This window comes from Callithrix jacchus, chromosome 11 (assembly GCF_049354715.1).
Source record: "Callithrix jacchus isolate 240 chromosome 11, calJac240_pri, whole genome shotgun sequence".
Lineage (NCBI taxonomy): Eukaryota > Metazoa > Chordata > Mammalia > Primates > Cebidae > Callithrix > Callithrix jacchus.
Genome location: NC_133512.1, coordinates 112,179,065 through 112,196,221, shown reverse-complemented (window position 1 = coordinate 112,196,221; position 17,157 = coordinate 112,179,065). Strand labels below are relative to the sequence as shown.

At 34.8% G+C, this 17,157-nt stretch overlaps 1 protein-coding gene across 4 annotated transcripts in view; it reads left to right on the top strand.

Annotated features, from left to right (window-relative positions):
- AGBL3 (AGBL carboxypeptidase 3) overlaps nucleotides 1-17,157 on the top strand; it is a 140,370-nt gene that overhangs the window by 82,762 nt on the left and 40,451 nt on the right. For all 4 annotated transcript variants that reach the window (XM_078343712.1, XM_009003028.5, XM_078343710.1 and 1 more), the window contains 3 exons: nucleotides 85-159; nucleotides 7,936-7,993; nucleotides 9,416-9,487. In XM_078343712.1, coding sequence (XP_078199838.1) covers nucleotides 85-159; nucleotides 7,936-7,993; nucleotides 9,416-9,487 — 205 coding nt within the window. The remainder of the gene's footprint in view (nucleotides 1-84; nucleotides 160-7,935; nucleotides 7,994-9,415; nucleotides 9,488-17,157) is intronic.

Genomic DNA, 17,157 nt, shown 5'->3' with positions numbered 1-17,157 from the left:
AGTCTCAAAATAGTTGCATGTCTGCATATGTACTATTTGATATGTTGATTAAATATTCATTTTAAGTATGATTCTTTCACTTAGAAAAAACATTTGAAAACAAAGAAGGAAAGGAATTCTACTCTAGCAAGCCACCAAAATGCCAGAGAAGGACAAAAGGTAAATCTTCATTAATCTAGTTATTACAAGTTTTTTTTTTTTTTTTTTAATGAATGCAAGAGAATGGCAAGTTACTTTCTCTTACACTTCTTATACTTGAATTTTCGCCGGGGAGAAGTTAAAATTTTGTTCATATTATTTACTGTTTATAAAAACACAAAAGATCCTTGACGGATGAGAGGTGGGCCTTATTAAGATGCCATACTTAAATTGAATTTATACTTACCTTACTCTAAAAAGTATTTGAGGAAGCTTACAGAGATGCATCCCGGGTAGCAAGAATAAAGAAATTAAAACTAAGAAAAATTAAATGGGAATATAAGGATATAAAAATAAAAATAGTGGTACTGAAAGATCAGCTTCTACCATGACAGCACGAAGAGCTCTGCAAACACATTCACCAGCAAAACTGGGGAAAATTATTATCCACAACAACAAACAACAACAGATATTTAAAGTCTCTGAAATAGTCTTAAGGGCATACAGCAAATGAAACAAAAATCTACTCAAGAAAGTCTACTAAAATTCATTAAAAACCGTGAGAGCCTGTGATATTTCAATCAAGACTGTCTCTTCCCCTACCCCGACCCAACTCCCCAGCTGAGTAAGATAGAAACAACACACTAGTGTAAACAAGAAATTACCGTTCCCTCTCCCCAGAGCTCCAAAGGGCTATCCTGGGAGGCGCAGGATAACAGTATTTCTTATTCTGCCCCCAGCTACCCATTGCTAAGTCAGGTGAGTGCAGACAAGAGATGGGGGCTCCCTTCCTCTCCCAGTCCCCATTCATGAGACAGAGGCTCTACTTCACGTGCTCCACTCTTTCGAATTCTTGGGCTCTGATTGCCTTTATCTTGACTTGTAAAATGTTGGCTCCACACTGGTAGAGGCAAATGGTAAAGACCTAAAGCTACTGTCTCCCCCCACCTATAGTTCAGCTCCTAAAGCAGGGTATCACTTGGAGGGAAGAGTGCCATTTCCGCATCCCCAGCTCGTAAGCCATAGCTTATAAATTTTGCCCTGCTGAAAACTCAGGTCATGAAACAAATAGCTCCTAATCTCTTCCAGAAAAAGAGAAGTTCAAGCTTAAGGACATTCTCAAAACCAGTGCAAGTGCAGTTAAAAAAACAAACAAACAGATAAAAAGATAAGAAAATCTGGAAGACAAATATGTTACCGGCAGAAGTTATCTTACCTGCAGCAAATCCATACACGTCTGCAGCAACATCAGTTCTTGCCTTCCACTCCTGCCCTAAAACTTGTCTCAATCTTTTTCTGCCTTATGCCTGTGAGTCAAATTCTTTAAAAGTTCATATACCAGTTAAACTCCGCCATTTTGTTTCTTGATGCGCATGCTTGAGCTCACTCCTGAATCTTATCATGAAGCTGCTGATCACCAGTCTCAGGTGTTTCCTATCTGTAGAAAGCCTGCCTTTCCCTGTTGCTGGCTGCAACCAATTATTATTTTAGAGAGAGGGTTAACAACCACCTGACCACCTGATGCCTGACGTTCCTGGCGGAGTTTTGGTGGAGCCCTCTCCTGCAGTGCTGATGCCTGATTACCTATCTACTCTAACAACCCTAGCAGATTCATCAGCGCTAAAAGTTAAACTGAATACTGACTAGTTTGCCAGAGAGAGCTGGAGAAAGAGACAGCTAGCAGGAGCCCTAACTGGAATCAAGAAAAGTCTTAAACACTGACTTCTGCAACTATCCTTTTGAAGAAGTCCAAATTTGATTGGATTAGTCTGAAAAGAAGAGCTGAATGTGGTCAGGGAAGGAGACAAAGAGAGCGCTGCCTAAACCACTCTCATCCCAAGTGAATGTGGATATACCTAAGTGTTTACTCCTGAGGATCAACATTAGAGGCTTAGTAGTGCAGGGAGCAGAGACGGCTATAAAGGAGTAATGCTCCTTTCCCTCTGCTCGCCCTTCTAGAATTACATTATTTCAAGAATGTAATATGAATAGGAATTAAAAATTTTTTATGGCAAACATTCTCTAACTGATACCCCTGTGTTAAGTCATCTGCAGGACCCAATAACCAAAATACGTTTTCTTAGGGGATTTTAACAATGTATACATTGCAAGACACATATTTATTTAGTTCTCATAAACAGTTCACATAGTGGTTTTCCTCACCTATCCAAGCTACATTTAATGTAAAATATTATAAATCCCTTTATATTAAATGCTCATGTATTTGCATCTTTCTTGATTGGAGGTTTTAAATTTTTATTAAATCATTATATTTAAAGTTAAATACTTCCAAATGGAAAATAATCTTCATTTGGTCAAATGCTTTGAGAAAGTTGCATACATTCTAAGTATGCCCATAAGCTGATAGGAGATCATGGTCACTTATCTTAAAATTTCTACTCATCTTTCACAAAAAGAGTGAACAATCTCATTTCACTCAGGTAAATGGCTAGGACAACTTAAGTTCATGCTTTCGAGCTGAGTATTCTTACTTCGTTTGCTTATAAGACTTCAGTACAACCATAAAATAAAATTGGTAAATTATTTTAAAAATATTTCAGTTAACTTTGTTTTCCACTAAGACACTCTCACTTATTGATTCTGAAGACTTTAAACGAAAACAATTACTGTAGTTAGAAATTGTAGCTCATGTACATAAGATCACTGACCTGGTGATATTTTTCTGTGGGATAAGTGTAATAGTTTATTATGGTTCACAGAATCATTCCAGTGGGGCCTGAAAATGCCAAGCGTTTATCAAATCAAGTCTTACTAATTTTCTTCAACCCGATTTCACTCCTTGTCTTGCCAAATCCTAGTGATTACATAATATCACTACTTTTAAATTTGTGTATTTTTTCTGGAATGTTTTCCTTTCTTCAATAATCAAATTTTGATTTTTACATTTTACTCTTTTCATACTGATTTTGCTGATTTTTTTTGCTGCCAATAGATTATATACATGAAGAGGTGGGTTTCAGCTTTTAACTCCAATTCATAGTCTACTTTTATTTTGGTTTTATGTGCATTACATGTAACATGAATGTGCATATACATGTATATGCATTACATGTAATGTATATACACATAATATATCTGTGCATATACATGTAATAGATGTACATATATGTTACACGTAATACATATACATATAAATCTTCCTCAGGCCCCTTTGGAAAATTCTTTCTAATATCCATATATCACAGATACAGAAACAAAACTTTGGGAGCATTTAAAATATTTTCTTGGTAACATAATGATTTGTAGACTAGTTAAAATTAGCAGTCACAATTCCAATTCCACAGTGTTTTGTGTCCCTTTTACTCCAACTGGATCATATTGGCAAGTCCTTTCATGATAGAAAGCAGGACCAAATGTTTATGTCCTCACTTTGGACGTCTTTTTTTCTTTTTCTTAATGTTCGTATTTTTTTAATTGCATTTTAGGTTTTGGGGTACATGTGAAGAACATGCAAGATAGTTGCATAGGTACACACATGGCAGTGTGATTTGCTGCATTTCTCCCCATGCTATCTCTCCCCAACTCCCCATCCCTTGCTGTCCCTCCCTTATACCCCCCCAACAGACCCCCAGTGTGTGATGCTCCCCTCTCTGTGTCCATGTGTTCTCATTGTTCAACACCCACCTATGTGTGAGAACATGCGGTGTTTGATTTTCTGTTCTTTGAGAATGATGGTTTCCAATTTCATCCATGTCCCTACAAAGGACACGAACTCATTGTTTTTGATGGATGCATAATATTACATGGTGTACATGTGCCACATTTTCCCTGTCCATTCTATCATCGATGGGCATTTGGGTTGATTCCAGGTCTTTGCTATTGTAAACAGTGCTGCAATGAACATACATGTACATGTGCCTTTATAATAGAACGATTTATAATTCTTTGAATATATACCCAGTAATGAAATTGCTGGAACAAATGGAATTTCTATTTCTAGGTCCTTGAGGAATCTCCACACTGTCTTCCACAATGGTTGAACTAATTTACATTCCCACCAACAGTGTAAAGTGTTCCTATTTCTCCACATCCTCTCCAGCATCTGTTGTCTCTAGATTTTTTAATGATCACCATTCTAACTGGCTTGAGATAGTATCTCAATGTAGTTTTGATTTGCATTTCTCTAATGACCAGTGATGATGAGCATTTTTTCATATGTTTGTTGGCATCATGTATGTCTTCTTTTGTAAAGTGTCTGTTAATATCCTTTGCCCATTTTTGAATTGGCTTGTTTTGTTCTTGTAAATATGTTTTAGCTCTTGGTAGATTCTGGATATCAGCCCTTTGTCAGATGGGTAGACTGCAAACATTTTTTCCCATTGTGTTGGTTGCTGGCTCACTCTAATGACTGTTTCTTTTGCTGTGCAGAAGCTGTGGCATTTGATTAGATCTAATTTGTCTATTTTGGCTTTTGTTGCCAATGCTTTTGGTGTTTTGGTCATGAAGTCCTTGCCTATGCCTATGTCCTGAATGGTTTTGCCTAGATTTTCTTCTAGGGTTTTTATGGTGTTAGGTCTTATGTTTAAGTCTTTAATCCATCTGGAGTTAATTTTAGTGTAAGGTGTCAGGAAGGGGTCCAGTTTCCATGGCTAGCCAGTTTTCCAACACCATTTATTAAACAGGGACTCCTTTCCCCATTGCTTGTATTTGTCAGGTTTGTCAAAGATTGGATGGTTGTAGATGTGTGGTGTTGCCTCAGAGGCCTCTGTTCTGTTCCATTGGTCTATATCTCTGTTTTTGTACCAGTACCATGCTGTTTTGATTACTGTAGCCTTGTAGTATAATTTGAAGTCTGGTAGTGTGATGCCTCCCGCTTTGTTCTTTTTGCTTAGAATTGACTTGGCTATGCGGGCTCTCTTTTTGTTACCATTGTCAATATTAGACAGATCAACAAGACAGAAAATTAACAAGGATATCCAGGACTTGAACTCAGACCTGGACCAAGAAAACCTAATACAGAAAACCTAATATGGAACTCTCCACCCCAATTCCACAGAATATACATTCTTCTCAGCACCACATCACACCTACTCTAAAACTGACCACATATTGGAAGTCAATCACTCCTCAGCAAATGCAAAAGAACAGAAATCATAACAAACAGTCTCTCAAACCACAGTGCAATCAAGTTAGAACTCAGAATTCAGAAACTAACTCAGAACCGCACAGCTTCATGGAAACTGAATAACTGGCTCTTGAATGTTGACTGGATAAACAATGAAATGTAGGCAGAAATAAAGATGTTCTTTGAAACCAACGAGAATGAAGACACAACATACCAGAATCTGTGGGACACATTTAAAGCAGTCTCTAGAGGAAAATATATAACAATAAGCACCCACATGAGAAGCAAGGAGAGATCTAAAATTGACATCCTGTCATCAAAATTGAAAGAGCTCGAGGAGCAAGATCAAAAAAAACCCTCAAAACCTAGCAGAAGACAAGAAATAACTAAGATCAGAGCAGAATTGAAGGAGATAGAGACACAAAAAACCCTTCAAAAAATCAATAAATCCAGGAGCTGGTTTTTCGAAAAGATCAACAAAATAGAACACTAGCCGGATTAATAAAAAAGAAAAGAGAGAAGAATCAAATAGATGCAATAAAAAATGATAAAGGGTATATCACCACAGATTCCACAGAAATACAAACTATCATCCTAGATTATTACAAACAACTCTATGAACATAAACTAGTAAACCTGGAAGAAATGGATAAATTCCTGGACACTTGCATCCTCCCAAGTCTAAACCAGGAAGAAGTCAAAACCCGGAATAGACCAATAACAAGGTCTGAAGTTGAGGCAGCAATTAAGAGCCTACCACACAAAAAAAGCCCAGGTCCAGATGGGTTCACAGCCGAATTCTACCAGACATACAAAGAGGAGCTGGTACCATTCCTTCTGAGACTATTCCAAGCAATCCAAAAAGAGGGAATCCTCCCCAAATCATTTTATGAGACCAACATCATCCTGATACCAAAACCCGGCAGAGACTCAGCAAGAAAAGAAATATTCAGGCCAATATCCATGATGAACATAGATGCAAAAATCTTCAATAAAATGCTGGCAAACCGATTGCAACAGCATATCAAAAAGCTTATCCACCATGATCAAGTAGGATTCATCCAGGGGATGCAAGGCTGGTTCAACATACACAAGTCTATAAATGTAATCCACCACATAAACAGAACCAAAGACAAAAACCACATGATTATCTCAATTGATGCAGAGAAGGCTTTTGACAAAATTCAACAGCCCTTTATGCTAAAAACCCTCAATAAACTAGGTATTGATGGAACGTATCTCAAAATAATAAAAGCTATTTATGACAAACCTACAGCCAATATCATACTGAATGGGCAAAAACTGGAAGCATTCCCTTTGAAATCTGGCACTAGAAAAGGATGCCCTCTCTCACCACTCCTATTCAATATAGTATGGGAAGTTCTAGCCGGAGCAATCAGGCACGAAAAAGAAATGAATGGTATTCAAATAGGAAAGGAGGAAGTCAAATTGTCTCTGTTTGCAGATGACATGATTGTATATCTATAAGACCCCATCGTCTCAGCCCAAAATCTCCTGAAACTGATAAGCAACTTCAGCAAAGTCTCAGGATACAAAATCAATGTGCAAAAATCACAAACATTCTTATACACCAATAACAGACTTAAAGAGAGCTAAATCAAGAATGAACTGCCATTCACAGTTGCTACAAAGAGAATAAAATACCTAGGAATACAACTAACAAGGAACTTAAAGAACCTTTTGAAGGAGAACTACAAACCACTGCTCAACGAAATAAGAGAGGACATAAACAGATGGAGAAACATTCCATGTTCATGGTTAGGAAGAATCAATATTGTGAAAATGGCCATACTGCCAAAAGTAATTTACAGATTCAACACTATCCCCATCAAGCTACCAATGACCTTCTTCACAGAACTGGGAAAAAAATACCTTAAACTTCATATGGAACTTCGGACTTCTTTACAAGCTTCAAGAAAATGATTTTTATCTTTTTTTTTTTTTTTTTTTTTTTTTGAGACACAGTCTTACTGTCACCCAGGCTGGAGTACAACGGTGAGATCTCTGCTCATTGCAATCTCTGCCTCCCAGGTTGAAGCAATTCTCCAGCCTCAGCCTTTCAAGTAGCTGGGATTACAAGTGCCTGCCACCACCCCCAGCTAATTTTTTTTTTTTTTTTTGTATTTTTAGTAAAGCCTGGGTTTTGCCATGTTGGCCAGGCTGGTCTTGAACTCCTGACCTCAAGTGATCCACTCGCCTTGGTCTCCCTAAGTCCTGGGAGTACAGGCATGAGCCACCGTGCCTGGCCTCATCTTTTTATATATAAGCACAGTTTTGCAATCTGTTTATGTATTTTTACATAATTTTATATCTTTTCACCCATTTCACACTTTTATCTTCCCATATGTTTGTTCTTCTAATTTAAATGAGTGAGATTATAAGCATATCTTTTTTTGTTTCTTTCTCATTACAAATAAACTCTATGTGATGTGGAAAATTTTTAAGCCACCTTTACTGCCAAAATATAGCATCAATATTTTCTTCTACTCATTGATGCAGAAGAAAAGTAGTGTAGTGAAAAATATTAGAAGATTCTGATTTATAAGATATTTTTGGTCATTCTAAACTTGTAAGGATGAAATGAGAAATGCCTGTTAAAAATGCACAATACCATAAATCATATAGGAAATATACTCCATTTCATGTTGATAACATAGTGTTGTTTGCTTTCTGGTTCTACATTCCATTAGGTTTATGATAGAGGACATTTACTGCAAAGACACAAAGAATCAAATTCTGACGTGAAAGGTAACATTCTGCTTCTACCTTCTCCTAAACAATTAATTTGTTTACTCAACTAAGAATTTTTGGTGCCACAACTTTGAGGTTGCCACTGTGCTTGGTGCTAGGGATATTAAAAGTCCATGATACTATTTCTTTCCTGCAGGACCTCATCCTTTAATCAGGAAAGAAAACACAACAAGCCAAGTGCAGTGTCATAGACACAATGCCAGTAGTCTGTTCAGGGTTCCCAGGGAGCACAGAGGAAGGAGTGGTCAATTACATTGAAGAACAGAGAGGGCCACGTATTTGGGGGCTATCCTTGAGGTTTTGAAAGGAAATCCCCAACGGGAAAGGGATTTTATGTTTTAAAAACCATCTTTTTCCTCTCATTTCATAATTTAATAGAATATAAGCCTAGGAGAGAAATCAGTTCACAGACTGTTCATTGACTTCTACTACAACCCACTAAGTCTGATGTGAATCTTCAACTGACTCTCTCACATTCTGGGTTTTTTTTTTTTTTTTTTTTTTTCTTAATTTTCATCACCTTATCTTTAGTTGAGGTCCTCTGGGGGAAAAAATAATATAATTTAAGCAATACTTTAATTTTAGCTAAAATACTTAATTTTATTGTACATTTTTATCTACCTATTTCCCAAAAGGATTTGAGGTAGCCTAATTATAAACACATGCACACACATTTATATATCCATTTAGTTTATGGATGTAGCAAAATAATTAAGAGTATAAATGGATATAAGAACTAAGAATCATGCCTAGGAAAGGCAAGTATACTATTATAATTAAAATAATCAATTCACTTAAACTTTATCTTTCTGCAATTCAGCTGCTTTTATATGTAACTTTTATGTATTCATTTGTTAACATTGTAATGTCAAAAATTAGAAATAAAGATAAGCAAAAGAAAGTAAAAATTACATTTTAGGATATTTATTTTAGACCCTTTTCTATATTTATCCACATACACACCATATTAATGAATCACATAATAGTCACATTATTTTGCAACCTACTTTTTAATTTTAAATTACAATATATTATAAACCTCTTTATATGTAAATAAATGTTGGCAAAGTATTCCATTCTATTAATTAAGCCACCCCTACTATTAAACTTACATTTTGTTTCCAATTTTCTTCCTGTTATAAACAACAATGAAAACTTTATAACTCTCTATTTGTGTGTATTCTTAATTATTTTTTATAAGTTCCTAGAAAAGGAATTGCTTGCCCAAAAGGTATGAGTGTTTTTAAATGCAACAAAAATTTCTAACATTTGAAGACTGCTTATTTTAATTTCCTTGAACTACCACTGTCTACAAGTTATTTGCTAGCTTTTTCCAGTTTGAGAAAAGATGAAAAATAGGAAATGTAAATGAGTGAATTAATATTTTCATGCTACTATGAGCTTTACCATTTTCTCTAGATACAAGGCCAAATGAAACAGATGATTACATGGTTGATTATTTCAGAAGACAGCTACCTGATCAAGGTTTGGGTGAGTGAAATAGGAACACAGACAGTAATGAGTGGTCCCCTAGGATCTGAAAGTTATTTTTCTCTCTAGCTCTAGAAATACACAGGGGAAACCAGTAGAAATTTACTGTATGTCAATTTGCTTTCTTTTAATTTTACCCAGTCAAAACCAAACCAAAACAAAAGAATATTCATCTCATTGTCTAATCTTTTTATTCCCATCTTATCAAATCTTAGAGTAGAGAGAAACCTTGAGAGTGCTCTAGCCTCACCTTCTGCTCATGTCAGGTCCCAGGCATATCCAAACTCTGGTTGACTACGCTTGGTGACAACTACTTTACTAAACTGCAATATAATTCGTTCCAGTGCTAAAGAGTTATAGCATTGAAACAGTTTATTTTATTTTGACTTTAAAATATGTGTCCTTGTAAATGTCATCCACTTCTTTTAATCTGTTCTAACAACACAAAATAGTGAAGAAACCTTAAAGGTAAATAATTCTGACGGACTCATCTTCCCCAATTCTCCTTGAAATAATGTGATTGTAATACCTTCTCTATTTTTAAAAAAGCTGTCATTTATTTCCCTGAAACTTTCCCTGTTTCTTTCAACCATCCATAAAACACCATGATTCAAGCCCCTTTACCATTTAATTTTACTCATTTTTGTTGCTATTCGAGCTTAAATGAAACTGAACACAGTATTGCAGATGTTACCTAACAAGTGTAAAATATATCATTTTTATTTGCTCCTTTATAGATACCAGGTTTCCATTAATGCGGTTTAAGATGATATTTCTTCTTTTGAAAGTTATCCTAAAATATTGACATATTGGATTTCATATATTCAAACCTTTAATGTTTTATTTTCATGGTGCTACTGCTAAGTTGTATCTCCTCCATTCTTTACTTCTTTTCTTATTATTTAGTGCATTGTGCTTGACCGTAAATTTATTCCTGTTTAATTTAAATTTAATCTTCTTAGACACAGCCTTTCATGAACTCTTGATCTTGATTATGTCATATTGTTATACTTTGTATGTATGCATGCGTGAATACATATATATGGGTGTGTATGTATCATACACACATATACATACATTGTATGTGACATCTTATCAAAGCTTCAGAGCCTTATATTTAACTATGTGCTATACATCACCACACAGATGTCCCACATATCCAAATTCAGATTCATCTAATTCCACACTAAATGCTCTTCCTCCCATATTCCCAATAACACAGACAGTAATACTATCTCCATAACCACTCCAGCTACAAATCTGATCTGTATCCTTTTTTCTCACTTTCACTTCTGTCCCTCATATCCCCTCAGCCACTGAATCCAGCTGATTTTACCTCATAATCTTTTTCTCTGTCTTAACTACCATCATTCTTTTCAGATTCTTATCATCATCCACTTACCAAGTGTACTATAGTTTTCTAGTCGGTCTCCCTGCCACCAATATTGTCATTTTAATTACACCCTTCATACTACCATCAAAGTGATTTGCTAGAAACACAAATCTGACTATGCAACACCACCGCCTAAAGGCTTTCAGTGATTCCCAGTCATTTAACAGGGGTTGGACTGGCATTATCCTAAGACTGGTACTGTCTTGTCTTTAGGCTTTCTCTTTCTCTATTCTTTTTTACATTTAATTTTAAAATAATTTCAAGAACAGTAAAAAAATTTCTCTCACTCCCTATCTGTCTATCTTTTTCCCATTATCCATCTGAGTACAAGTTGTAGCATGCTCTTTTATCCCTAAAAACCTTCCACATATATTCTCTAAAAAAAAGAACATCCTCTTACATTAAAATCAGGAAATTCAAGTTGATACAATACTATTTTGTATCACATATAATTCAGTTTTGTCAAATATCACAATAGTGTTCTTTAGAGCAAACTTGCTATCTAATTCAAGGTGTAATTCAGAATCATGAATTGCATTGAATTATCATATTTCTTCATTCTCTTAATTTGGAACATTGGCTTAGCCTTTCTTTGTCATTCACAACCCTGGCATTTTTTAAGATTATTGGCAAGTTGTCTTATAGAATATCTGTTTTTAAAATGTTAGTGAACAAAAAAATTACCAAAAGTGTTTATGAAAACCTCAGCCTCTGACTGAGTAGGTCTTTGATGCCACCCCTTAATTTGTATTGTTTATATGAGATTTCAGATAATTCTGACATTGATGATCTGCAGACCACACTTTGCAAGTTACCACTATGGAGACTACAGTGAAAACTGGTTGGAGGCCAAGCAGTTGGGGCCTAGCCCATCCTAACCTTTTTCATCTTGCATAGCTTTCTTATGCAATTTTCTTTTAGTAATGATTTATTACTCAAAATTTTTCCTTTTATTATTTTTAATTGACATAATAATTCTACCAAGCCTATTTCATTCTGAATAGTTTTCTTATGCAATGTTTCTTCCAATTATGATCTATAACTCAAAATGTTTTCCTTTCCTTATTATTTTTAGTTGATATAATAATTGTACATATGGGGTACAGGGTGATATTTTGATACATGTCTACAATGTGTAATGATTAAATTGAGGTAATTAGCATCACCTCAAACAGTTATCATGTCTTTGTGTTTGGAACATCCAAAACTGCTCTCCTAGCTATTTGAAAATACACAATGAATAGTTAATTATATTCATTCTATAATTCCATGGAACACTAATTCCTGTTCCTCCTGTGTAGTTATAATTGCTATCTGTTAACCAACCTTCAACTATCCTTTCCACCCCTCTATCCTTCTCTGCTTCTACTAACCACTATTCTACTCTCTACTTCTATGAAATCAACTTCTTAAGCTTCCTCGTATGAATGAGAACATGCAGTATTTATCTTCCTGTGCCTGGCTTATTTCACTTAACATAATGTCCTCCAAGCTCATCAATGTTGCCACAAATGACAGAATTTTGTTCTTTTTTATGGTTAAATTGTGTATATATACCATATTTTCCTTATTATTTCATCTGTTGATGGACTCTTGGGTTGACTCCATATCTTGGCTTTTGTGAATAGTGAGGCAATGGCCACGAGAGTGCAGGTATCTCTCTGACATACTGATTTCATTCTTCCTGGATATATACCCAGTGGTGGAATTGCTGGATCATATGGTAGTTCTGTTGTTAGTTTTCTGGGGAACCTCCACATTATTCTCCATAATGACTGCACAATTTGCATTCCCACCAAAAGAGTGCAGGGATTCCTTTTTCTCCACATTCTCTCTAATACTTGTTATCTTTTATCTTTCTGATAATAGCTATTCTAACAGATATGAGGTCATATCTTCTTGTGGTTTTAATTTGCATTTCTCTGATGATAGTACTGCTGAGCATTGTTTCATATACCTGTCAGCCATTTGTATGTCTTTTTTTCAGAGATGTCTATTCAGCTCATTAGTCCATTTTCAAAGTAGGTTACTTGGGGTTTTTTTGGTTTTGATTTTTTTGTTTTTGCTATTGAGGTAAATACCTTATTTATTTTGGATATTAATCCCTTGTCAGATAGTTTTCAAATGTTTTCTCCCATTCTGCAGGTTATCTCATCACTCTGTTGATTGTTTCCTTTGCTGTGCAAAATATTTTCAATTCGATAGAATTCCATCTGCCTATATTTGCTTTTGTTGCCTAGGCTTTTGAGGTCTTCTCCATAAAATCTCTCATCAAACTAATGTCCTGAAGCATTTCCTTTGTGTTTTCTTCTGGCAGTTTCATAGTTTGGGGGTCTTACATTTAAGTTCTTAGTCCATTTTGAATTGACTTTTTTTCTGGTGAGAGATAGGAGTCCAGTTTCATTTTTCATATACTGATATCTTGTTCTTCTGGCACAGCTTATTGATGAGATTATCATTCTCTTATGAATGTTCTTGGCCCCTTTGTCAAAAATCAGTTGTCTGTAAATAAGTAGATTTATTGTGGGGTTCTCTGTTCTCTCTCATTGGTCTACAAATCTATTTTTATGTCTTTACCCATGCTGGTTTGATTACTATTGCCTTCATTTTGAAGTTTGGTAGTGTGATGCCTCCAACTTTCTTCCTTTTGCTCAGGATCTGCTATTGCTATTTGGAGTCTTCTGTGGTTCTGCACAAATTTTAGGATTTTTTTTTCCATTTCTGTGAATAATGTCATTGGTATTTTGATAGGGAGTGCATTGAATCAACAGATAACTTTGGATAGTATGGACATTTTCACAATATTGTCTTCTAATTCATGAACATGGGATGTCTATTGGTATCGTCCTCAGATTTTTTATCCATGTTTTATAGTTTTCCTTGTAGAGATATTTCACCTCTTTGGCTACATTTATTCCTAGGTATTATTTTTTTGTAGCTATTGTAAAAGGGATTGCTTTCTTGATTTCCCGCTTTGATGGTTTGTTGTTGGTATATAGAAATACCACTGATCTTTGTATGTTGGTTTTGTATCCTTCAGCTTTACTAAATTTATCAGTTCTAGGAGTATTAGATAGAGCTTTTAGGGTTTTCTGTATATAAGATCATGTCATCTGCAAAGAAGGACAGTTTGCCTTCCTTCTTTCCAATGTGGATGCCAGTTATTTCTTTCTCTTGCCTATTTGCTTTGGCCAGAACTTTCATTACTATGTTGAACAAAAGTAAGCATCATTGTCTTGTTCCATATCTTAGAGGAAAATATTTCAACTTTTCCTCATTCAGCGTGATATTGGGTGTGGGTTTGTCTTGTATGGCTGTTATTGTATTGAGGTACATTCCTTCTTTACCTTATTTGGTGAGAGTTTTTGTCATGAAAGGGTGTTGAATTCTATCAAATGCTTTTTCTGCATATATTGAGACGATCAAAGGGTATTTGTCCTCCATTCTGTTGATGTGATGTATCACATTTATCAATGTGTGTATGGCGATTTATCCTTGCCCCCCTGGGATGAATCCCACTTGATCATGGTGATAGTTTTTTCAATGTGCTGCTGGATTTAGGAGATTTGGTTTGTTAGTTTTTGTTTTTGTTTTGAGGATTTTTACATCTATGTTTATCAAGGACATAGGCCTATAGGTTTCTTTTTCTTGTTGTGTCCTTTTCTGGTTGATATCAAGGTAATATTAGTCACACAGAATAAGTTTGGAAGAATTTCCTCCTCTTAATTTTCTAGAAGAGTTTGAGAAGAAGTGGTATTTGTTCCTCTTTTAATGTTTGGTAGAATTCTGCAGTGATGTCATCAGGGCCTGGGATTTTCTTCAATGGAAGACTTTTAATTACAGATTCAATCATTACTTATAATTGATCTGTTTGGGTTTTCTATTTCTTCTTGGCTTAATCTTGGTAGGTTGTACATGTCTGGGAGTTTATTCATTTCTGCTAAGTTTCCTAATTTGTCGGAGTACAGTTGTTTCTAATAGTCTCCAATGATCCTTGTATTTCTGTGGTATCGGTTGTAATGTCTTCTTCATTCTGATTTTATTTGGGTCTTTTCTTTTTTTCTCTTGGTTATTCTAACTAATGGTTTGTTAATTTTATCTTTCAAAAAAGTCAACTTTTTAATTTTATTGATCTTTTATACTTTTTAGTCTCTACTTCATTTATTCTGCTCTGATCTTTATTATTTCTTTCCTCCTACTAATTTTTGGTTTGGTTTGGTTTCTTCTTGCTTTTCTAGTTCCTCATGGTACACAATTAGGTTGTTTATTTGAAATATTTCTACTTTTTGTATGTAGGCATTTATTGCTATAAACTTTCCTCTTAGTATTGCTTTTGCTATACCCCATAGGTTTTGGATGTTGTGTTTCTATTTACATTGGTTTCAAGAAACATTTTAATTTCCTTTTTACTTTCTTCAGCGGTTGTTCAGAAATATGCTGTCTAATTTTGATGTAACTGTACAATTTTGGAAGTTCTTCTTGTTATTGACTTCTAGTTTTATTTCATTGTGGTCAGAAAAGATACTTAATATTATTTCTGTTCTTTTAAATGTCTTGAAAATTATTTTGTTCCCTAACATAAGTAATAGAGAATGTTCCATGTGCTGATGGAAGGAATCTGTATTCTGCAGCTGTTGGATGCAATATTCTGTAAATGTTTATTGGGTTCATTTGTCCTAAAGTGCAGTTTAAGTTCAATGTTTCTTTTCTGATTTTCTGACTAGATGATCTGTCCAATGATGACAGTGATGTGTTAAAGTCCCCTTTGGTATCAAAGTCTATCTCTCCCTTTAGATCTTTATGTTTCTGCGTGCTCTAGAGGGAAGTGCATATATATTCACAATCATTATATCCTCTTGCTGAGTTGACCTCTTTATCATTATGACTTTGTCTTTTTTTTTACAGTTTTTGACCTAAAGTCAGTTTTATCTAATATAAATATAGATACTTCTGCTCACTTTTGTTTTCTGTGTGGAATATTTTTTCCATCCCTTCACTTAAGTCCATATGTGTCTTTATAGTGAAGTAAGTTTCCTGTAGGCAGCATATAATTGGTTTCTAAATTCCAGTCAGACAGTCTATATCTTTTAAGTGGGGAATTTAATTCACTTATATTTAAGGTTTTTATTAATAGGTGAGGACATACTCCTATCATTTTGTTGTTTTCTGGTTGTTTTGTACATCCTTTGATTCATTCTTGCTGTCTTATTGTTTATCATTGTGGTTTGGTGGTTTTCTATACTGATAAGCTTCAATTCTTTTTCCCTTTTGTGTATCTGTTCTAGCAGTGAGTTTTATATTTTTATATGTTTTAATGATAGTGATTATTATCTATTTCCTTCCAAATGTAGTATTCCCTAGATTATTTCTTATGAGACCAGTCTAGTGATAATAAATTACTTCAGTTTTTACTTGTCTATGACAGACTTTATTTCTCTCCCATGTCTGAAAGATAGCTTTGCTGGGTCTCGTCACCTTGACTGGCAATTTTTTTTTTCATTCTGCACTTTGAATTTATCCCATTCTCTTGTAGCCTGTAAAGTTTCTGTAAAGAAATCTGCTGTTAGTCTAATGATGATTCCCTTGTGTGTGACTTAATGCTTTTCTCTTGCTGTTTTTAGAATTCTTTGTCTTTGACTTTTGACAATATGATTGTAATGTGCCTTGGGGAGGACCTTTTTTCAGTTGAGTCTATTTGGGAAACTTTGAGTTTCCTGGATCTGAATCTCATATGTCTCCCCAGACTTGGAAAGTTTTCAGCTATTATTTTAAGAAATAGGTTTTCTACACCTTTCCTTTCTCTTCTCCTCTGGAACTCCCATAATATGAATATTTGTTTGCTTAATGGTGTCTCATGTCTTGTAGGCTTTCTTTACTTTTTCATTCTTTTTTTTCCCCATCTTACTGGGTATTTCAATTACCTGTCTTTAAGTTCAGAGATTCTTTCTTCTGCTTAAGTATGCCTTTGAAGCTCTTTATTGTAATTTTTATTTAATTCATTGACTGTTTTAGCTGTGATATTTCTTTATTATTTCTATGTTGAATTTCTTATTCATATTATGAATTGTTTTCCTGATTTCACTGAATTATCTGTATTTTCTTGAATCTCATTGAGTTTGCTCAATTTCTCATTGAATTATTTTTCCAGCCATTTGTTGATTTCCTTTACATGGGAGTCTGAGAAGTTATTATGGTTCTTTGGTGGTGTCATATTTCCTTGCTTTTTAGTGTTGCTTGTGTCCCTGCATTGATACCTGTGTATTTGGTGGAATGACTG